General features: G+C 45.6%; 1 protein-coding gene across 4 annotated transcripts in view; it reads left to right on the top strand.

Annotated features, from left to right (window-relative positions):
* The first annotated feature begins 4,456 nt into the window (after positions 1-4,456).
* Positions 4,457-23,380, top strand: part of Adcy8 (adenylate cyclase 8) — a 203,587-nt gene continuing 184,663 nt past the window's right edge. For 2 of the 4 annotated variants that reach the window (XM_013119532.3, XM_013119531.3), the window contains exon 1: positions 4,471-6,598. In XM_013119532.3, coding sequence (XP_012974986.1) covers positions 5,648-6,598 — 951 coding nt within the window. In that variant the 5' untranslated portion in view covers positions 4,471-5,647. Of the gene's footprint in view, positions 6,599-23,380 lie in introns of all 4 variants that reach the window. The other 2 variants (XM_040730353.1, XM_005078687.4) reach the window with 2 other exon arrangements.

Genomic DNA, 23,380 nt, shown 5'->3' with positions numbered 1-23,380 from the left:
CCTCTAACTGAGAAAATACTTGTACTTGGTAGCTGCTGGGGAAGGGAAAATCATCTTCCCTTTCGTGTTGATAGGTACACCATGCTTCAGTAGATGGCCCCACTCGGTGAATATGTGGGCAGCACTCATTCTTAGTGGGTAGGACCTACTTGATTTGTTGAGGGAGCTGGAGAATTATATATATATTCACTGTATTAAGTTTTCATACAAGCCCTCAAATGGCCTTTATTTTTAGCTGCCACCCCCCCCTATATCCTCCCTCGTCCCCCTCTGCCCTTCACCTCCCTGTTTCTTACCTGTGGGCACATGTGCATGTATGTGTTTTTGTAATTTTAGAATCTCAGCAACAGTTTCACAATGAAATCATGGTTATCTCGCCCTCTGGTTAAACCATAGATCTTTTAGGAAGCAGAGAAAATGTTTTAAGTCTGTCTCCCTTGGAGCCCTGTCTGGTACTTGCCTGACTATGCCATGAGCTCTGCTTTTCCTGTCTCTGAACAGTTTCCTTGCTGATGAGAAGCTTTTCTCCTTCCAGGCACCCAAATGTAATTTAAATGAGTTGAGTTCGCATTAAGACCGGAAGTGTCTACAGATACTTTGTTTCCTCTTGAATCTTCCAAGACAGAGAAGGCAGAGTAAGACAGATGCTCTATTCTGTCCAGTGTGCTATATATATTCCAGATGCAATGCCAGAGAGAACTTTTTGGTGCAGAACTTTCCATAGAAGCTCTGGACAAGGCTTCTCCAGGAGTTCAGTCAAAGCAGAGATATTGTGGGTGTCTCCTTGCAGAAGCTTTCTAGGGGAGGCAGACATGTCATCTTCCTTCAGGGACTCCTGACTTGTGAAGCTGCCCTGTCACAAACACCATCCTTTAGAAACCAGATCTCTCTGGTTGAACTCAGTCCAACTTTTCTTTTACATGTAAATATTTAATAGCTTTAGTAAGGGCCAGGCTTTCTGTGGGCATTTGACAAAGGGCACAGGTCTTCTAGAATCTAAACCTATACATGAGTATAAACGAGTTAAGAAGTCAGAGGAAATTCTGGAGGGGAGATCCAATTTCTTTTTCTTAAATACAGCTACTGTAAATGTAGTCAATGGCAGGCATCAACATCACAAAACAAATGTTATTTCCTGAAGATGCAAAAGATTATTTTTCTCACCGTGAAGCCACCCCAATGAAATAAAATACACTAAGTCAATTGTTTGGGCTAAATCCAATATGTGAAAATCTGTTTTTTCACAATTATAAAAATAGTGTGGGTATATGCCTTGAAGTAAGCCAAAAATAATAAGCCTTCCACCCAACCAAACAAGACTGTGTTCTGCTCCATTCATCTGCCATTTGGACTTAACCTAACTGATTTCTCCCCATCTAAAAAATCTGACAAATTCCTTAATTTGCCTTAGGAAGAGCAATTTACATTTAATATTTTCACTTCTATCAGTTCTGCTTAAATTAGTCACCTTTGATTATCATATGATGTCATTATGACTATGACAATGACAGAACTTCCATTAAGTATGTGCCTCTGGGGCTGAGATCATCCAAATGTAACTAACCATGACCCCTGGGGAAGGTACTTAGTTAGCTACAAGAGGCCTCAGTGCCTACTCAGTAAAATGGGGACTCTAGAGTCACAGAGTTGCTGGGATGGTTAAATGAGGTGTTTGTGAAGGACGGCTGTCAAATTTCAGTGTCCTTGCTATTGTCTCTAAGCCAAGGGATATGGCAGCAAGGGACATGTAGCCAGCCTTCCAGGGGGTTCACTGTTTCACCAGGAGAAGCAACAGAAATGTAGAGACAGGGATGGAGGGATGATCTCTAGTCCCTACAGTAAGAGCTACACCAGTGTTCCCAAGGCAGACTAGCAGATGATATATGAGGATGTCATTCATGGTCACTGCAGATGTCTTTTAAAGGACTTACGCAGAGATGTCACTGCCCAGGCGTCAAAGAATGAGCTGCATCGTTATTTTAGGGGAGAAAGGTGAGGGGAGTGGTCCAAAAAAGCGAAATAGTCATTATAGACAAAAAATTAAAATCTCAAGTATTGTCCCTGAATCACAGTAGAGACTGCCCTAGCAAGTATGTAGGGAATAAATGACAACACACTCAAAAGTCCCACACTGGCCCTAACACAATGTCTTAGGATGGCTTGTTTTAGGTAATAAATCATTTGGTGGTTGACTTGTTCCAAAACAAGTATAACATTTGTGTTCAACCAAAGTTCTCATTCAAGAAAAGAACACGTTGGGGGCTGGATAGCATCGTGTCCTCCCAGCAAGAAAAATCACATTTGAGTACTCCTGTGCTAGTGGCTTTCCCGACTTACAATAGCCCATGGCAGCACCCTTATAAGAAAGTCAAGGTCCATTGTGCAGGTGTGATGTTTTCTCCCAGTTGTGTTGGCTCCAGCCTCTGACTTCATGAAATTCTTGGAGTTTCACCCTGCCTCAGGCTATGCTCATTCGTCAACCTGAGACATTTTATCTGCCTGGGCCCAGCCTCCCCCTGGTCGGCCTGCCTCCTTTTGCTGCTGAATAAATCATCCTGGGAAATGTCCAGGTTGGAGGATGGTTTTTACAGGAAAGTTCCAGCTTCCTTCATCCCCTCATTGATCCAGGCTGAATCCCCAGGCTTCAAGGAGAAGCTAGTGAGAAGCTGAAATGGTGTCCTTCTCGGTCACTTCTGCTGAGAGGGTTACTGGCACGTGTGACCTGGTGACCTGGGCCAATGCCCTCCAGAAGAGAAAAGCCACAATCTTTGTGAGCAAAACTCTTCACAATTTATTCCCTCCCCATCCCCCTCCTTCAAATCGAAAGACTACCCATCCCAGCATTCCAGAAGGTCCAGGGAAGCCTGAGTCCAGGAATCTGAATAGGAGAAGCATGCTGTCCCTACTGATGTCGGCATTGGTTTCATTAAGGTCTAGATAACAAGCCCATTTTCTGAGATGTTTTCCCCTTAACTTCTAGTTCCCCAGAGTCAAGGAGCCACTCTGGGAGATCCTTCCAGTTAACATACCCACAAGCTGAACTTAAAACAGAATCAGTTTCCTTTCTACTTAAAATTCAACGTTTGAGTTCTCTCTTGAGCAATCTTTTCCAGTTAGTGCACCAAATTCCAGAAATGTGGGACTTGGGGACCGGAGTGCCTTAGAGGACTTTTGCCATTGTTCTTTCTGAATGCTCTATGCAAGGCAGGTGACCCGCAAGGCTTGGAAAGGAGAGTCAAAACACTCAGGTTTCTGGAGCACAGCCGCTACAAATAACCCTGGGAATGGTTTTTGGGGGTTGGGAGGACGGCGCTCTGACACTGCAGGAAAAGCTGTTTTTGTTTGGGACAGAAAGGAGCTGGGAGTTTGTCTCCAAGAGAAGAAGGCAAGATGCCATCTCCCGTGGGGGAACGGTGACTAGGGGATGGCTTGGCCAGGTCATTTAGGCTTTCATGGGACGCCACAGGAGGTGGGGGGGAGTGCGAAAGCGCCCAAGGCCTGACGTCATTAGCCATCAGCTGACTGTGTTCAGGACCCGGGCTTTATTGGCTGCAGCTGCAGTCGCGCTGGCAGAGGTGATGGATGGCCACCGAGATCCACCACCTGCAGCCGGGTTCCAGACTGTCACTGCTACCCGGTCCCTGCTGCACTGCTGGTACCCAAGGACCCGCTGGGCTGGGTGCTGGTGCAGGCAGAGACTCCTGCAGGACAACTTGGGTTTTGTCTGCGACCCTCAGGGTTCCTGGGCAGCAGGAATCCTGCCCTGCAGGGGGTCAATGGAAATGCCTTTCTAGCGGTCCTCCTTCGCACCTCTCCTGTAAGCCCTGGCAAATTTAGTGTCCCAAACGTGCAGACCACGCCCCCATCTTCATGCCCTGTGCCCCTTCCCTCCAGACCAGCGGAGTAGAGACTAGAGCGAGGTAGCTTGGGAGCATTTTGGTTTTAACCTGAAAGTTGGCGTTAAACACACACACACACACACACACACACACACACACACACACACAAGCTGGCACACACATACCACATCTCTCTCTCGAATGGAGTGGGGGGAGCGGAAATGAGCCCCTCTACTGCATGTCTCTGGTCTCTAGGAGTTCGTGGGCAAAGCGGCCTACGATCCTGGCTGTGCACCTGCCAAGGACCGGAGCCAGTGCTTAAAAAAGAACCGCGGAGGAACCAGCAGCAGGAGCGGCCAGCTGGAGCGCTCACCGCAGCGCGCAGCCAGGCCCGGGGCTGTCGCCCGCGTTCGCTCGCTCGCTCGCTCGCTCGCCGATCACTGCTGCAGGCCTTCAAAACCTGGGGCATCATCCTGTGCGGATCTGGGCGCCGCCGCGTCCCAGCCCCCACATCTCTCATCCCCTCCCCATTCCGGGTTCCGGGGGCGTGGTTTGGAGTGGGGGCGGGTTTAAGTCGCCGCGGGTGTCTGACTGCTCTGACAGGTCTCCAAATTCTTCCCAGGCTCCGGTCCCGCTACGTGGTTCAGACAGCCGAAGCGGCACCGCGCTTCCCTGGATCCGGAGGCGTTTCATCGACTTCCAGTCGGCCTGGAGCCTCTCATCTCGCCCAAATCTTTTGCCTGCCGCCTCACCCGCCAAGACTCCGTTCTCGGGTTCAGGAATCGGCGCCAGTGGCTTCTCCTCCGACTCAGCTGTTGGCTTTGCAGCTCTTCCCATGCGTTCTTTCTCCACAACCCCCTAGGTCCGGGCAGGCCCAATGGACTCCCAAGAGCGAAGTGAAGGGGATGGGAATTGTGTGCTGTGAGCCCTCAGAATCGCCGTTAGCAGCGGTGACCTTGTCCTGTAGCGGAGGCGGCTGGGACCCTGGGGCTAGCGCCCCGCCACCGTCCTCCTTGAGGAATGCATCGGTCCAGAACCCGCGCTGCTGTCAGTATTGGCTCTGCAAGTGGAGACAACCAAGAAAGAACCGGAGAGAGAGCTCCAGCACATCTCCAAATTAACTGGTGACTTGTTAGCGCTGAAGGCTACCACCTCTCTCCTGCCCTCCCGCGGGGCTCCCAGCCACCTCACCATCACCCACACCTCCTGCTTCATTGAGCCCGCCTCCAGCTCCGCCCCGGCTCCCCATGCCGGTGCAATGGAGTTATCCGAAGGGCGATGATTACAGCCACAGCTACTAACTTAGCACCCACCCTAGCTATCGGTCACCCTTGGCCAGCCCTTCTGTAGCCGCCGAGACGTAGGCGTCCAGAGCCCAGTGCCGCAGCCAGGACCCGCCCGACGAGCAGCAGAAGCGCTGCCGCCTCTTGGACAGCGAAGACTGCGCCAAGACGCTGAGCCTAAAACCGGCCAAGGAGCTTGAGCGCAGAAAGGGGACTGAGTGGCTCAGAGCGCCGAGAATTTCGCAGACAAACAGCCACCGCTGTCACTGCATATCCAAGCTGTGCTGATTGGCGGGAAGGTGGCTCGTCAGGACTCCAGGGTCCGCTGCCATCTACCAGGAGTCCCTCGCTCCCGGGAGCACTATGACCTGACCTGTGGGGGCCCTGCTCAGGGCTCCTGCAATCGAGCAGCCTAGGGAAGAGGGGATCACTGACAAGCGGGCCTTCGCATCTTTAGGAGCGTCCTCCCCCACCCCCCAACTGCCACCACCAGTTTCTGAGCCTCCCTCCCTGCGGACCCGAGCCATGGAGCTCTCGGACGTGCACTGCCTGAGTGGCAGCGAGGAACTCTACACCATCCACCCGACGCCCCCGGCCGGCGACGGCGGGAGCGGCTCCCGGCCACAGCGGCTGCTGTGGCAGACGGCGGTGCGACACATCACCGAGCAGCGCTTCATCCATGGGCACCGGGGCGGTGGCGGCGGGGGCTCCCGCAAAGCCTCGAACCCTGCGGGCAGCGGACCCAACCACCACGCGCCGCAGCTGTCTGGCGACTCGGCGCTGCCCCTCTATTCCCTGGGCCCAGGAGAGCGAGCGCACAACACAGGAGGCACCAAAGTCTTCCCGGAACGCAGCGGGAGCGGCAGTGCCAGTGGCAGCGGGGGCGGGGGCGACCTGGGCTTCCTGCACCTTGACTGTGCCCCGAGTAACTCGGATTTCTTCCTCAATGGGGGCTACAGCTATCGAGGGGTCATTTTCCCTACCCTACGCAACTCCTTCAAGTCCCGGGATCTGGAGCGCCTCTACCAACGCTATTTCCTGGGCCAGAGGCGCAAATCCGAGGTAGTTATGAACGTGCTGGACGTACTAACCAAACTCACCCTCTTGGTCCTCCACTTGAGCCTGGCCTCGGCCCCCATGGACCCACTCAAGGGCATCCTGCTGGGCTTCTTCACCGGCATCGAGGTGGTGATCTGCGCCCTGGTGGTGGTCAGGAAGGAAACCACCTCGCACACCTACCTGCAATACAGCGGAGTGGTCACCTGGGTAGCTATGACCACCCAGATTCTGGCAGCGGGCCTGGGCTATGGGCTTCTGGGAGACGGCATAGGCTATGTGCTCTTTACACTCTTCGCCACCTACAGCATGCTCCCCCTGCCGCTCACCTGGGCCATCCTCGCGGGCCTGAGCACATCGCTGTTGCAAGTCACCCTTCAAGTGCTCATACCTAGGCTAGTGGTCTTTTCCATCAACCAGGTAACTCCTGCTTGCCTTGCGGTCCCTGCTCCACCCACCCCCTCGGGCTGTTGAGAAATAACTTCTAGAGAGCTAGATTCTCCTCACTCTGACGGGGAGTCGGCTCCCCTAGGTTACTTAGGCTTTGGGCTTCCTTCCCTTGCCGTGTGGCGGGGCGGGTGGGGGGAAGGGTGGGGAACTAAATGGCGGCTAACTTGACTTCTCCTACTAACTCCTAACTTTACTCTTTCCAGTCTGGTTTGTAATTCTCCTCTAACAGCAGCTGGGGGGAAAAAATCCTTTTTGCCTGATAAACGGTCACCCAAAGCCCACAGGTACTGGAGCAGGAGATATAGGAGGGGTGAAGCCCCTAGATTTAAAAGGTGTGGCTTTGCTGGGCTCACAGCAGGTTGCTTCGGGGAAACCTCAGGCTTGGGTTTCCGAGTGGCTAGTTTCTGAATGGATTCGAGCTGTGCTAAAGATGGAATTGCAGAGCTGGATGCCCTACTATACGCCTCCTCCACCCCACCCCCCCCCCCGCCCCGCGGCCCAATCCTTCACAGTCCTATGGCAGGATTTTTATTGGGGGACTTTTAGTGGCCTTGAGGATCTACTGTGGTTTCGTCTCTAAACACAATGCCCAGGCGCAGCCCTCTGGATGGATAAATAAATAAGTCTCAGAAATTCAAGGATGGCTGACTATTGGCAAAGAGGGGACGTTTCTATTAATTGAAAGGGACATTTTAATGTAGGCGACTTTAATGGAATACCTAGATGGAGTCTCCAGCTCTGTCACTCCCCTTTCTCCCCCCCCTGTCTTCCCCTCTTCCTCATTAATTATGCATGTGCTTGTGTGAACAGAGTGCATGTTGTCTGTGCCTGGGAAGGTAGACAAAGAGTCTACTCTTCAAATTCACTGCAACCAATTGATAATTAATGGCCTGACACTCTGTTTAACAACTATCTGGTACTTAGCAGGGAGAGAGTATGGGGGGCTTCTCGTTTACAGAGGGGAGCCTCAACAAACTTGACTTAGGAGGAAACCACTGGGAAGTGCTTGGTTAGGGGCCTGTTGTATGGACTTGTCCTGTCTTCAACATCTCTGCTTACTTCTGCTGTATTCCACATTAAAACTCCGCTGTGTGAACGGAGAGTTCTTACAATGGACATCGCTACTTGGGAATGACTGCTGGTTTGTAGATCACTGGCATCACTGGAAAGCTTTGCCCAGCGTTGCCTTCTGGGCTTTGGCTGGGTTTGGGGTCCTTTCCCTTGCATGAAGGATCTGTGTCTGTTTGCTCAGGTGGCTTTATCTGGTTAGCTGCTTTGATGGTGTTTTCTGAAGTGTATCCTGCAGACTATAAAAAAAATATGTGGCTGTGGACATCAGGTATGAAACACGGAGATAAGAGCATGGCTGAGAGCAAGTGGAGTAGCTGAACTTTCCTGGAGTACAGGCAGTGCTGATTATATTCTCAAAACACCCCAAGCTTTTGCCATTTGATGCACAGTAAAGTTTCAGCTAAAGAAGGCCTATTTTGTTTGTTTGATCTTTTGTTTTTTGAGACAGGGTTTCTCTCTATAACAACCCTGGCTGTCCCAGAACCCGCTTTGTAGACCAGGCTGGCCTTGAACTCACTGAGATCTGCCTGCCTCTGCCTCCCGTGTGCTGGGATTAAAGGCGTGCGCCACCAACACCCAGCAAGGCTTTGTATTCTTTGCCTGAGGTTGTATAATATGCAGTGAATCAGCTGTGCATCTCAAATTCTGTGAACACAGACATGGAAACCCTTGCATGGAAACCCACTTTCTTCCAAGCACAGCCATTCTTCTCTTCATTTTCTATGTTCAAATGTCAGCAAATCCTTTCTTTTATATTTCCCTCCTCCCTGTTGCATCTCCTCTTTCTCCTGCATCTCTCCTCTTTCTTGAAAACCTAACTCACCCTGAGTTGTTTTCACCACCAACCACAGATAGCTGATACTTGCAGAAAATCTCATTTACAACCCACTGCCTTTCAACAGTAGCCTGCCTTGGTGCGTGTTACTGAAAGACCTCATCGAATATGCCAGGGTAGGATTTAGAAAAACACACCCTAAGTGTCAAATTATGAATATCTTCGAAGTTCTAAGTATAGACATGTTTTTCTTGCCAAGTGAATCCAGCAAGCGAATTCTGGCTCCATGTTTGTTTGATACTCTACTCAAATACTACCAGATGGGGAAAGATTAAAAATAACCTCCATGCCTTCCCACTTCCATCCTATGATAAACAGTTCTCCACTATGAAAAGCAAGACCCACTGCATGTAAACTAAAGCCATTCGCCTTTCTGTTGGGGACAGGATTTCCTAGGCTGAGTAACCTTTCACCAGACTGAAGATACCTGGACCATAGTGTTCTTCAGCTAGGCAGACAGAGGCCTATAAACGTTTTCCTTTGGCGCCCCCTAGGGGTACAAGCTTCCTAGCTCCTGCAGATGAAGAAGACCAGTTTATGTCTTTCCCACCCCCGCCCGGCTGCTGTTTGTTGGTTTTACGTGCTTATTACATAAAGCACACATAAAACTTGGTAGGAGACTCTCTGGGCAACAAATCTTAAGATTCACCATAGCCTGTTCCATCCCCCAGTGGCTGTATCTCTCTGCACTCGCATTTTCTCTTCCGCTCTTCTTCAGGTCCTAAGTCCACCCTCACCCCACCCCCCATCTTTCTGTCTTCCTAATATCTCAAGAAACTTCATACTACCGAGTGTCGATTTTTACCAATCTTCATATGACTGGCACATGCCTGATACATGACTTTGTCACTGTTTTATCATAAATAGCATTGCTTTAGTTCCTGCACAGCAACTACAATGTCTGAAATTATCTTACTACTCTGCTGTGTTTATTGTGCTTCTTCCTGAAGCCCCAGTACTCACAAGAACACACACATACACCAGAGGGGCAAGAGAGCGTACTTCATACTTACTGTTTTATCCCCAGCACGTAAACAATCACCAGGCATAGAGTAGGCACCTAACAAATTCACCATACATATGGGACCATTCGTACCATGACTATAAGATATTCAACTTCACAAAATCTCTGTTGCTGAAAGAATCCTCCATCGATACACACACACACACACACACACACACACACACACACACAATTAAGTTGTTTGCATGTAGAACAGGAATGGCGTTTGCACAATGTTCTGATTAGAACAAATTATACCTGATAATGGAATGTGAGTAATACATATCCATCATTTTTTCTTTCAAAGAAGGAAGGTGAGATTTGTGGAAACAAAGGGGAGTTCCTGAGGTTGGGAGCTAACTGGTGGTAAGGCCAGAAATAAAATTTGGATTGTAATGTTGACCATTCATCAGCAACTTCTAGGGGTATCCTTCTAAAAACCTTCCCTTAGACCAAGAGTAAGGCCGACCACTTTTGCTAGTCAAGAGAGTAATAGACCATACATTACATCAATGAGCATTTATTGAAAAAAAACCATAAGGGAATTAAGAGGGGGAGAAAACCAGGACAGCATAGATTCTCTGAAATGAGTTCATCATTCTGCTCAGTTGGATACCAACCTGCCAACTGAAGGCCATAAACCCTCTGAATATCATCTCTACATTAATCTTAATTCCCTTTAAGAGGATGGCTCAGGTTTAACTTCGTAGTTTCAAGACTCATGGGATTAAAATGAGAAAATAGCGCCAACAACACCTTGCCAGTTGTCTCATTTCACTGAAAATGTCATTTTCAAAAGTATTAAACAAGCCGGCGACTGTCATCCTAATCCAAGCTATGAGCGTCTGCCGCTACTTTTTCACTCCTAAGGGTTCCAATCTGTGTCTTGAAAGGGCAAACGCTGTGCTTCGGACCCTCTATGTGAGGTGACAATGCCCCTTATGAGTCCGTGTCAAATCTTGCTTCTCACTGTGGATGTGAGACTTAACTTAAAAGACCCACTCAAGAGAGAAGCCCTCTTAGCATAGAAATGGTTCATATTCTTTCTACTGAGTTCATCACTGCCTTCCCCCAACGCACACACAAAATCAAGAGTTCATGAAAAAAATATATATATATCGCCTAAATTTCCTACATGTTTTCTGGGTCGAGTAACATTGGAAATAGCAAGAAATCTTATGGTGCAAAGCCCAGGACTTCTCATTTCATCCTCCAGAAAGTTTAGTTGCAGGGAGCTTTACATGGAATACAAGTCAGTGAGACTAAGGGTCTCTTTCTCTAGACAAGTTGATACTTCACCCTATCTTAAACCCATTGTTTACTCTGCCAGTTTAATCTGTTCATCAGAAAATGCATTAAAAGATGATATTGTATGCATAAAAATATTAACAATGAGGGCCCATTTGGTAGATTTTTTATAGGCCAGATACATTCCAAACACCATAGTTATGATTATCATTTTATTCTGTTTTAATTCCTACTGACAATAAGAAGAGTTTCTTTCCATTGCAAATTCATCTTCGGCTCATTAGAGACATGGTGGTACAAATCATTTAGTTACTGGAAAAACTGAAGCACAATATTATTTAACCAAAAGATGACTGCATCGTGCTTCTCTCTTGGGGGTTCTAAAATGTTACAGCCAGTTACTAATTAGTCACCTGTGCCTCTCGGTGAAGCAGAGAAGCATCCGTGTAGAGTGGAAGGTGATTTCTGTAAGATAACTCTGAGTAACTGCAGACAGGTATGAAGATCTGGGTTAATCCGTGTTCAAGGTCATGCTGTCAGATAGGAATTCCTTTCCTGTCTTAGACGCAGCTCATCAAACAGGAGAGACCACTGCCAGACAAGCACTAATTAAGTTGTGATCTTTGACAAATCACAAGAAGCAGTTAGACTGCCCCTTGTCCTATCAGTAATCCTGTAGGACAGCATGCCATTGTAGCGGGTGAGATAGGGGTGTGTGACATGAGCAGATGAGGTTTACCAGAGAAACTATGGTTTAACTATGCAGTCCTGGTCACTTAGGTGAATGATTGACCTCAGAGTAAAAACAGTTCAGGGTTAATGGAGCTACAGCCTCTCTTTATTTATACAATTTAAACACAAGTGCACTTAGACATCTCTGTCTAAGACTGGGACGTTTTATATCTAACACAAATCTAATAAAGGGATTCTATGACTGCTTAATGTACAATGAATGGCTTGTGATTTAAACCACCCCTAGCTTGGTGAACACTCACTTCAGAACATGGAATCTACCCATTGCAATGGTATGACAAGGCTGTGCACCTCTCCAGTTACTGTGTGTACTTTCTAAACCCCGAGTGCATCTAGTTCTCTACATTTTTTTCAGACTACTTACATGGGCTTAAAAATAATAACTGCCATCTGAAGAGAAGAAAAATAAAAATGCTTTTCAAAAGCATATTTGGATGTCAGCCTTCCCAAGAGGTACCTCTGCATGCTAGGGAATGGAGGTAACTACTCTTGCTTGTGAAACTAGTCTGCCATCCCTGTCCTTTCTTCCCTCTCTCTTCATTTCCACTTTAAATTATTATTGTCTTGCCTCTTACTTATTTGTTTAATTTGTATTTCTGTTTGTCTGCGATGTTGGACAATGGTTTTTGTAAAGGTTTTTTGTTTGTTTGTTTGTTTTGTTTTATCGATGCCCAAATGATCCATTAAGTCTCACTGGCCCTGGTCTGTGGGCATCTTTGCCTGATAGTTGCAAATAGATTGTGGTGTCTGTATATTTAGAGAGGACTGTAAACTGATTGTGTGGTGTGTGCTGCGCAAGATCAAATTATGAGTTTGTTTCCCTTCTTATCCAGTTATATCACCTGAGTGGCACGGGTGGGCCAGAGCATGATTCGATTAGAACCGGGGGGGGGGGGTTGGGGTGGCTTGGACTCTGAAGAAGAAGCTGCCTGCAGTGCCGTGTGCTAAGTAGGGCGAAGGCATTAGTCATATTTACACTTTGATGACTAATGGCATTTAAAATTCTTACTCAAAAGAGGTGAAACCAAGCAAAAGAGGAGAAGACTAAGACACACACACACACACACACACACACACACACAATCAGAGAACACTACTACAATCATCTGTGGCATTTCCCTGTTGTCTAAATATTTCTTAAGATGCTAATTCACTCACATCACAGTATGGTCCATTGGAGTTCATGCTGCATGTATTTGTTTCCAGAACAGAGATGACAGCTGCTACGTTCATCACAAACCTGTGCTCTCACCAACAAATGGGCACAGTGTTGCTCCTCTGAGAGACCAGTAGGCCCAAAATACGCAGGTGGGCAACAGGTCGATTCACGTGACTTATTGTCTTCGGAGCTCATTCCTCTCACAGAACTGAAGAGTCTGAAGTCTGGCAGCAGTATTCGAAGTTGGAGAACGTCTGTGACAAATAGGTTTTTCACCTCAGTCAGCCAGATAATGGTTTATATAAATAATCTCTTCCCCAGGATGAGCTCGGGAATGCTGCTGCTGTTGGCCTCCCACAGCAGGGGAAGCCAGTGTAATTGGCCCTGAGCTCCCCCAGGAAATGTAATTGGATTTACACACTCAAATTATATCATGTGAGTTTTGTTTATGAAGGGTATTTTAGGAAGTCAGGTCACTTGAGCCGACTTGAGAGGGCAGCTCTTCTCACTGCAAGATTTTCCAGTGAGCCCTGTGGGGTAGAGGAGGAATGTGGAGTGGATTAATTAACCATGGGGATGCTGGGCCTTCTGTGGGAGACTGTTGCCATATCCCAGTCAGAATAACGGCCGTTTTCCTAGCAAATGCTTCCGTGGGACTCTCTCTCCAGCCAATGAGAGCTGAGTTTATGATCTGCTGTCAGATAAACCTACAATGGTTTGTTTCATCAATATCTCTGGACTGGGTTTTGAATGAATACTTGCAATGTGACTTTCTTCATCCAAATTACATATAGTTTTAATACGCATAAGACCTGAAATATCTGTTAGTTATTGTGTTATCATATTTGCTCTGTTTTCTGAAATATATCCCTAATCTCTGGTGTTACAAATTCTAAAATGCCTATGAAGGCCAAGGCACCCCCAAATCAGGAAATAATGTAAAGTTCTATATGGTGAAGTCATAAATTAGATATGAAAAGAAACTGAGATTACATTAATCGGGTGGTTCTAAGTGAGTGAGTTTTTGAACTACTGTTTACATTTAAAGTATATGCTATGTAAAACATTTTATCCGAGAACAAAACCTACAAACACTTAATTTTTTAAGAATCACATTCTTGGCTTGTGCTAGCTGATTTTCCAGTTGACTGGAATAAACAATTTCAGAACCCCCCCTCTTTTTCTCGTGTGTGTGTGTGTGTGCGCGCGCGCGCGTGTGTCCACGTGTTTGCCCCACCAAATGCATTGAGATTTGCTTATAAAATAGACTAAGGAATAGTCAGTATATAAACATAATGTATGCATTTTCAACTTAGACCATAAGAAACATAGCTCCAAAATGTATAACAAAACAGGACCAGAAAAAAATAGAAGAAAAACTACTGCTGGCATATTTGAGTATAGAAGGAAATTGGAAGAATATGGCTATTTCTTCAAATATCTGGGGTTCTGCCATGACAATGAAGTTGACTGTTCTATGTGTGTCTCACATTGGCTATGAAAGAGGTGAGTTTCTGTAACCTAGCATGCTGCCTTTTTTAAATGTTGGGGTCTCTTACAGGAAGCCTCATCAAGGGAAACCTGTCCCTACAGGATGGGAGCTGTCCTTAGGAACCTTCTCATATAGGTGGTTCTTTGCCTCAAGGTCAGCTGAAAGTCATACATCTACAAGTAAGCAAGGTTACTTTGCATTCAGGAAAGGGGACAAAGGGGGAAGGGCAGGAGCCCTAACTGAATCTGCTCTCCTTCTGAGCACTCCTCTGGGACCCATGCCTAACGAAGCATCAACTTGTTTATGTGTGAGGGACCAAATTTGGGACACGTGACAACTACATCAGCAAGAAATGATGAAAAATAGATTATGTTTTGCTGACTCTCAAAAACAGCATCGGGTTTGAATCAGGAGAAATGGGAGAATGGACATTTAGTAGGTAGACTGTCTATCAGACATCTGCATCCTAGTGCGTTCTAGGTCCTGGAGCTCAGCTGGGCACCAAACTGACCATGCTATGCTCTAATGGTCCTGACATTTGAACGGATTTGGGCAGGGAGTTTGTGAATCTAGTGAAGGGCTGGGGGTGGGGTTGCCTCTGGTGCTCAAAGCATCTTCGGAGCAGAGGGGTCCAGCAAATGTTTTATCATACTCGGAATGTAGTTTCTTCTGACTTCAGCTCTCTCAGGCAGGAAACCTTTCTTGTGGGAACTAGCAAAGGAAAGCTCAAAGTCTAGAAAAAAAGAGGGGGTGTAGCTCTTCCTTCTGGATGAAGGTCATGCCAAGGGCTATAAGGAGGACTGAGGCGTACTCCTCATGGAACCCTGATAGTCTTCCCTATACAAGGGAGGGCAGACAGGAGTTTCAGCAGAGCTCAGGTTTCCCTCTTGAAACATTTCTACACCCTGAATTTTCACCTAGCACAACAATGCCTTCACCTCCCCATGTGACAACCAGACTCTCGGATCCTCGAGGAGAACCCCTGGGTCATATTATTTTTGTGTCAATAGTCCCTGGTGCAGCATGTGGCACAAAGACAGCTCTGAATGTCATTCGTTTCAATTTAGTGGAATGAATCATAGCGGCCTCTCTCCTTCCTCCTAGTCACCCTCTCCCAGCTCTCACACAGACACCAACATGAGAAGCCAATGACACAAGTCAGCTCCTCTGTTCAGTCTATCAGAAACTACCCTGTGACATGCTTTGTCCAACAAGACAAAGCTAGTTCGTGATAGCCATACGCTAAGTAAATTATTAAATAATGTAAGGAAATATTCAAATCATCATCCAGATCATCTCATGAAAATAAAAGTTGTAGAACTGAATTATTTGTGGGTTCTTGTTCGTCCCTGAAAGATATCTATATATCTATATCTATCTATATATATATCGCTTTTTTTTACTTTTTGAGATTATAATTACTTCATTTTCCCCTTGCCTTTGCTCCCTCCAAACTCTCCCACAAACAGCTCCTCGATCTCCACAGTCACCTCATTACTAACCAGCAAAATCCTTAACTGCTTTATAAACATCTATCCTTATGCCGGCAGGTAAATGTAGTCCTCACCCTTCATGGGGGAAACTTCTCATTGCAACACAGGGAGACTGTACAGGGAACCCACAAGCAGTCAAAGGCGGCCGTGGCGCCTAGTTCCAATGGACCGTACAAAACATCCCCACCCGTAAGGAACAGTGTGGCAGAAAGATTCCAAGAGACAGGGAGCAAGGAGTTTGCTGCTAGACTGCCTCTCATAGGAATGTCAGAAGCGACACCCACAAAGGCTCACAGACGTGACTCCCTGGAAGTTCTGAATGGGCCACATCCATCAGTTCCAAGAAGAGTTCAAATACCAGGAGCGTGGCTGCCCTCTCCTTCATCTTCTGTTCTTGAGTATTCTGGCTCTGAATCCTGGGATCCACATCAGTTCGTTGCTTCGTGTACATTAGCAATCCCTTCCTCGGCTCAGCACCCCAATAGTAGTAGCCTTTCTGGAGCACGCGCACTATGTGTGCACTGAGAAGCTCTCCTCTTTCACCCTGAAAGGGGATGCTCTGCTTACTCTTAAGGGGAAGGCATTGAACAAACCAAGCCCTTTCCCGAGCATGAAAATTGCACAGCTTCTTTTCTTCTTCCTTTAGCCTAGATTCTAACTTGTTAAAAAAATCAGGTTACAATGCACTGGACCAGTCTGAGCATAAATCAATGATGCTAGCAAAAACAAAACAAGACAACAACAACAACAAAAACCCCACAACTTTAGAAAGCCCCCAAGAATGTTTATAAGAAACTATTCTGTTTTTAGTTCCATGAGCTACTATCCACGTGGTTCTCTTTTCTACTTTTCTAAGTCAACAAAAGAAAGCTCAAAGTTAAAATTCCCCATGTTTTTTGTGAGTCTTTCTGCTCCAGTGGAAGAAAACCCAACCCAGAGGATGGGCTTATGCCTCCAGGTGACAGGCAATCAATGTGTACAAAACCTTCTTGCCTCTTCTATTGTGAGGCATAGGCATTGTCCTCGTCTCCTACAAAATGCATCATGACATTATGTAAGTTATCAGGGTTTGTCCAAGACATCTCAGCCAGGAAGAACTGCACCAATGGACAGTTAGATGTGGTTTTGAAAGCATATAAACACATTTCATTAAAAACACAGAAGCCACAAACTCTCAACCTATTTTTTGCTCTGGTTTTTCCTCAGTGACTTTGGCCAAAGAAATGGCTTAGTCTTCTTGCAGCCAAAATTGCCATGGTTCCTAAAAGGTTTTGTATAGAGCATGTCTAAAGGGATCCTCAGAGCTAAGATCAGACTACATCATACTCTCCCTGTTCTGCCTCATTTACCCCACCCTGGTCTACACATCTGTCGCCATAAGAGTCAAGGTGGCATCCGAATCACTGTTGAGTCTCTATGATCTTATGTAGCATTTTCTCTAGTGACTTCAGAACTCATTCCTCACTTTACTGCTTTGTGAACCAATGCTCCAGGAGCCAGATCAGCACCGGTCTTGCTTCTTCCCATTTACAGATGAGGATATTGATCTCAGAACAGTGACATCATCTCCCTCAAGTCCGGGGAGAGGAGAGGCTCCCATCTACACTTTTCCATTTCTGGTGCTGCCCATGGGAGCTGATGGCCTATTAGAACCACTTTATCCCATTTGACTATACTAGCTTCAGAGGCAACGCGTTAAAAGTGACAGAGAAGAGAGAAAGCAAAGCTGGTGTTCCAAATAGTGGCAATACCCTTAATATTGGCATGTGGAGCCCAGAAGATAGGGTACTGTATTGAAAACAACACCTAAATTATCATGAACAGACTTGCCTTGGATTACGGTACATCTATCAGTACAACTCAGCCTTGGCCTCCTGTGTAGCTACAAAAGTCTAACATGCTGGGGAGGAAGGGGGAATCTACATAGTTAAATTGCCACACAAGAAAGAAGACTAGACAGCCAGAGTCCCCATACCTGTGAACTGAGTGTGGTGCCTCACCTGTAACTCCAGCCTCCAAAGGCAGAGACAAGGCATTACCAGAGCAGGCTGGCTAGTGAGACTAGCTGTATCAGTGAGCACTGAGTTGAGTGAGAGGGCCTTACCTCAAAGAAGAAAGAATATTCTTGACATCTACCAAGGGTCTACACATACACATACATATATATCACACATACCTACACACAAAAAGAAGAAAACATGATCTAAACACTGTGAATTTCACATAGTATATGAAAATTTTGTTTCTCTGGGTTATAATGAACATAGGTATGGAGATTTTTATGCTGTCTAGGTCTGTTTGATTCCGTAAATCAGTGACAGTTTTTACAAAACATACAAAATCTCAACATCTTTGATCTTGGGAAACTGAGAAAATTACTCATAAGAAATGACTGAATAAATACTGAGAGAGAGAAAAAAACCTTACAATATGTTTTGTAATATTTAACTCTACTGGTGGTTGAGCCGCATTGACACTGTTTGTTGTAAGATCATGTGTGTCATTTTAGTCACTGAATTCCTTTTGAAGAGACTGATGACTGTGATATTTAATTGACAGAAAATTGTTTCTTTTGAAAACCTAATTAGTGACTCTGTGGCACTTGTCAGGATTGCCTAGCTGGCTTTTTCAAAATGTGTGTTGGCTGTGATCAACAAGTCTTTTTATGTCAACATTACTCAACAATGATTGATATGCCATTCACTCAGCCTGAATATCTATATATTGAGAGTGTGGTTTCTGTAGAGGTTTATTTGTCTGTAGCCTCCAAGGACAGAAAAAGTAGCCTTGAGGAACCCACTTCATCTTGCAATAGCTTAGTCACTTCACCTATAACCAAATGAAAATTAGATTCCTCTTGCTAACATCTCCTTTTATAAATGAATAAGAAAGGCTTTGAACCTAATAAAAAACAGGGACCAAGAGCTGAGTGATATTACTCCTTTAACAAAGCAAGCTTGGTGTGGCATACAACAGCAGTCTGCTTGGCTGGGGGGTTGACAGAGAACTCTGCCAAACACAGAGCAATGGTCCATAGGATGAATTCATGTGTTAATCACTTGAGTGATGGATGAAAGAAGCAGAATGGCTGTGCCATTCCTAACCACTAATGGCAAGATAAGAGCGCACTGGAAGCGTGGGCTACACCTCAGCGGGAGAAGATTACCACCTAATACCAAGCAGCATACTCTCCACTTCCTCTCAAACACAAAAATACCAGACATGAGGGACTCCTTGGCCGTGTATCTAGAACATTGTTTTAAGTGATTAGTTTGTTCTCAGTTAGCACTGATGTATCTTCTTAGACATCTGCACATATGACTCCTTCTTTATGCAAAGCATTTCTGTTTACAAATTTCTATTTAATATACTTCACAAAAGACCTGGCTAGTCATCAATTCAAGGTCACTGGGTTTAAAGCACAGTGTGTGTGGGGGAATCACATAATAAAACTTGCTTCATCAGGCCTTTCTCATGTGCCTGGATGAATGTCAGACGGCAGAACCACCCCAATATCAAACAAACCTACATGGAAGCAAAGTAATATACTCTCGATAAAATCAGAGGAAAACCCATAGGAAAGAAGGACTTACTTCCAATGAATGGTATGGACAAAGAAGATTTTGGAGAGCAGCAGATGTCCTGGCAAACTAAACCAGGCACTGAACTGACTACAGTGATCCTGCAATGCTGTGTGGAGGGATCCTGACGCCCCATTCCTTGCCATTTTCCATCTTCTGGTCCATGAACCACCAAGATATGACCAAGCTCCTATTTTGTGACATTTGAGAACGAACCACTTCTTTAGAAAATTCCTTCTAGATATTTCCCACTAAAGATCTATTCAGTGTTCTTACAAATAGAGGAAGGTAGAACACTTGCTTGACAATTGCTTTTCAAAGCTGATGTTGCTATTGGTTGATGTTCATCACGATGGAGAAAATGGTTCTTTTTCATTCTGAGTACCCACACTATATCGGTGACTTTCTGTTGTTTCAATATGAGCAAAAGTGGCTTACAGAAGAAATGGTACATTTTGATTTATGGTGAGAGAGATAGAGATAGAGAGAGAGAGAGAGAGAGAGAGAGAGAGAGAGAGAGAGAGAGAGAGAGAGAGAGGAGTGAGGCTGTAAACTATGACCTAAAAGTTTCACAAGTTCCCCCAAATAGCCACCATTGACCGTTACAGACCATGAAGAGAGCTGTAGGCTATACAGATGAGCATAGATAACAAAGAAACATGAGTCTTTGGAAACTGATTATACCTTTAGGCCATTACATGAACCATGTACTAGAGATTCCTACTTTTTGTTTTGCTCAAGTGCATATGTGTGTGCGAATGAATGTTTGAGAGAAAGCTAAGACTTGCAACAGACTCACTCTGTAGGCCATGTTGCCTTGGATCTCATTAACCTCTAGCCTTAATCTTCTAAATCCTGAGGTTCCCAGTGTGTATCATCACAGTCAACTAGGAGTTGTTAACTGGTACAAACTGTACTCTGGCTTTATGTCGTCCATTTTATTTTAATTCTCCATTACTTACATGTAAATCAAATTGCTCATTAATAACGGCTGCGGTGTGTGATCATGGTGTATTCTCTGAATGATCATCTGCTTGGCCCTGGGATCATTTATGTCTTCTGTCATACTCTTGAGTATCTGATCCTAAGACAGATACAGCAAACAGCCATCTTCGTGTTCTGGGTGTTTAGGGCTTTTGTTTTCCTTTACTGTGCATGTGAGATTTGGGGACCAGAAAGAACCAGATCAGATGTTGCTCCATCTGATGTATAATTTATATCACTAGAATAAGTGCAAGGCAGCATTAGTGGCTTGAGACAGGTGGGACTATTTCCCAGGGGAAGAAATGAATGCCTTCCTATTTATAAATCTTTGAAAGCTCACCAGGCTTTGTGAGATTAAAAACTCATCCCCGGAGGTACTCAGCAGAAGCCAGGCGCTTCTGTCCAGAGATTTGGTGCAAAGGGGGATGGTCTGAACAAAGTCATTTTCAAACCATCCTTTACGATTTGAAGTCCCTGGTTCTGGGACTCTTATAGGAGTTACAAAATAATTGGTTAAGTATGCAACAGTCAGAATGTAAAGAGAAAGCCAAGAAAGATCCCGAGTCTCAGAGAGATGGTATACGTTATATCAGGCTACTTCCTCAAATTTGTTCTTCTGGTCCTGGCTTTGCGAGCCCAGTATTCTCTGCTCTACTCATGCCGTGGTCCAGGTGAGAAAGTCTACAGAGTATCCCTGCTACAACCCCTTCTCTGTCTCTATGGCTAGTCTGCTGTGCCTCTCACTTCTCCCCATTTGACTTGATCTCTGCTCCTTCTGCTCTCGTGCGGGCTGGGGGAGGGGGATATGAATCACAATAGCTTCCCTGTACCTATTCTTTCCGCCTTCCAATCTACCAGGCGCAACACTGGACTTTTCCCTCTCGCAGTGTGTTAGGGTATTTGAGCGGAGGTCGTTGGCTTCTCCTTGTCCCTACACCCGTGAGCTTCTTTCCTGAGTTGTACATCTTACATCTGGCTCTGTCCCCTTCAGGTGGTGTCAGCCTCCATCACGTTCAATTCCCCCACCACAAGGGTTCCTGCAGATCACCAGAAACATTCGAGTCCTCTTCAGCTCCCCAGCTGCCCGAGTTCCCAGGGAGAGCGATTTCTCGGGGATGTCATCTCTTATGTCACCACTTGATAGAACCTCTAAAACTTCTTTTTTACCCCCTCAGGAACCCCTTCTTCCACACCACCCTCCATTTCCTTCTTTGCCCTCTTATTATTTTCTTTTTCTTCTAACTCCTTTTCTTTCTTCTTTTTGCTGTTGCTACTGGTTCAGTATCCATCCTCCTCCTACTCCCTCTCCACCTCTCCTCTCCTCTCTCATTCTCTCTCCTTCCTCCCCCCCCAACTCACTCCTCTAATCTTCTCTTGCCCCCTCTCCCTCCCTGTTACGTCTGACTTTGCTATCCCACAGTATAGCAAATGGATACAGTGTGTCGGGTTTATATACTCACAAAAATATTATCAGTAGTCCATGGATGAGAATACCAAAGGCTATTGTTCAGTACTCTGTGTGTGTGTGTGTGTGTGTGTGTAACTCTCATATGTATCTCAGGCTGACCTTAAACTTGAATTGTTCTTCTGGGAATACAACTGTGGTCCACCCCACTGGGCTGGCTGAAGAATTTCAATGTCCAGGTAATTAAAGAAAATCTAGGCTGGATCAGGGTTTAGGTAATGCTTCAACCAAGTTTCTGGTGTGTTTTTCCCCTGGATCAAATGCTAGGGAAGGCTAAAATTGCAGATGAAGCATTTCCAGTAGCAACAGCTCAATAAGAATTGCATCAAAATAAGATGACCTAATGAATCTGCCAAACAGTAACTCCAAGAATCCCACACAAAATTATTATTCCAGGGTTATACACTTTTATTAACAGCTCATGTCCTGGAACAGTATTTGTGGTTTCTATCTTTAAATAGATGGTATCTTTTTTTCTTGGTTCTTTTTTTTAATTTATTTTTCAGTTTAAATTTAGATAAGAAACAAGGTTGCTTCACAAGTCAGTTCCCTCTCCCTTTCCCTCCCCTCCTTCCCTGCCCTCCCCCTAAACCCCCCATTATCCCCTCATTTCCCCAGGGAGGGTGAGGTCCTCCATGGGGGTGTCCATAGTCTGTCATTTCATACAGGGCAGGGCCTAGACCCTCCCCCCAAGAGTTCAGGGTGAGAGTGCATCTCACATTGTTGGATGGGAGTCCAAAGTCCGTGTGTATACTCTGGATGAGTACTGATCTACTGCCCAAGCCTCAATAGATTACCTAGGTCTCCTCACTGACACCCACATTCAGGGGGTCTTGATCAGTCCCATGCTGGATTCCCAGGCATCAGCCTGGGATTCAAGAGTTAACCTTTGTCAGGTCAGCTGTTTCTGGGGGTTAAACCAGCCCAGTCTTAATCCCTTTGGTCATCAGTCCTCCCTCTCTGTTACTGGCTTTCTTGAGTTCAGCGAAGAGATAGATGGTATCTTTTAGGAAGTAAACAAGCATCTATCCTATTAAACATAATTAGTCTTGTCGTATTGCATTTTTATCTGATGTCAGCTCTCAGTAAGATTGTCATAGCAAATAATAGTACAGCATTTTGTGTCTTCATGAAGGAAATTTTGATGTTAATACAAGATTAGGGATTGAAGACAAAAAATGAGTCACCAGCATTTCTGTATTATTTGAGAAAGAAGACATATCAATTTGGGCTGAGACTCCCTACAAAATACTTCACCTTGGAGGGACCAGTGTGCATAATATTTAGTACTACTGAAAAATGTGTAGGTATAAAGATAGATCCCCATTACCAGAGAAATTATACTCTTGTATCCATAACTTCACCACATTTTAATCTTCAGGTAATTTCCCTTCTACACCTCACCCTAAATAGAAAAGGCAGGTTTGTCAAAATGAATGATAACACATCTTCTAGTATCAGTTTGGTTGGTTTTGTATTCTGACACCAAGACACACTGACCTAGCAAGATATGCAGCCTCCAAAAGCCTCAGTAAAAAATGGGGGAAATTAGAATGTGTGTTTTATTTTATTTTTTTAAAGTGTGAGAAGAAACAGAGTTGATACAGGAAATGCCCCCAAACAGTTTCAAACTCATAAAGGGTACTTGGTTTTATGCAGCTTGCAATG

This window comes from Mesocricetus auratus, unplaced genomic scaffold (genome assembly GCF_017639785.1).
Source record: "Mesocricetus auratus isolate SY011 unplaced genomic scaffold, BCM_Maur_2.0 Super-Scaffold_100023, whole genome shotgun sequence".
NCBI lineage: Eukaryota > Metazoa > Chordata > Mammalia > Rodentia > Cricetidae > Mesocricetus > Mesocricetus auratus.
The sequence above is the reverse complement of the archived record's forward strand: the minus strand, read 5'-3'. Positions and strand labels throughout refer to the sequence as shown.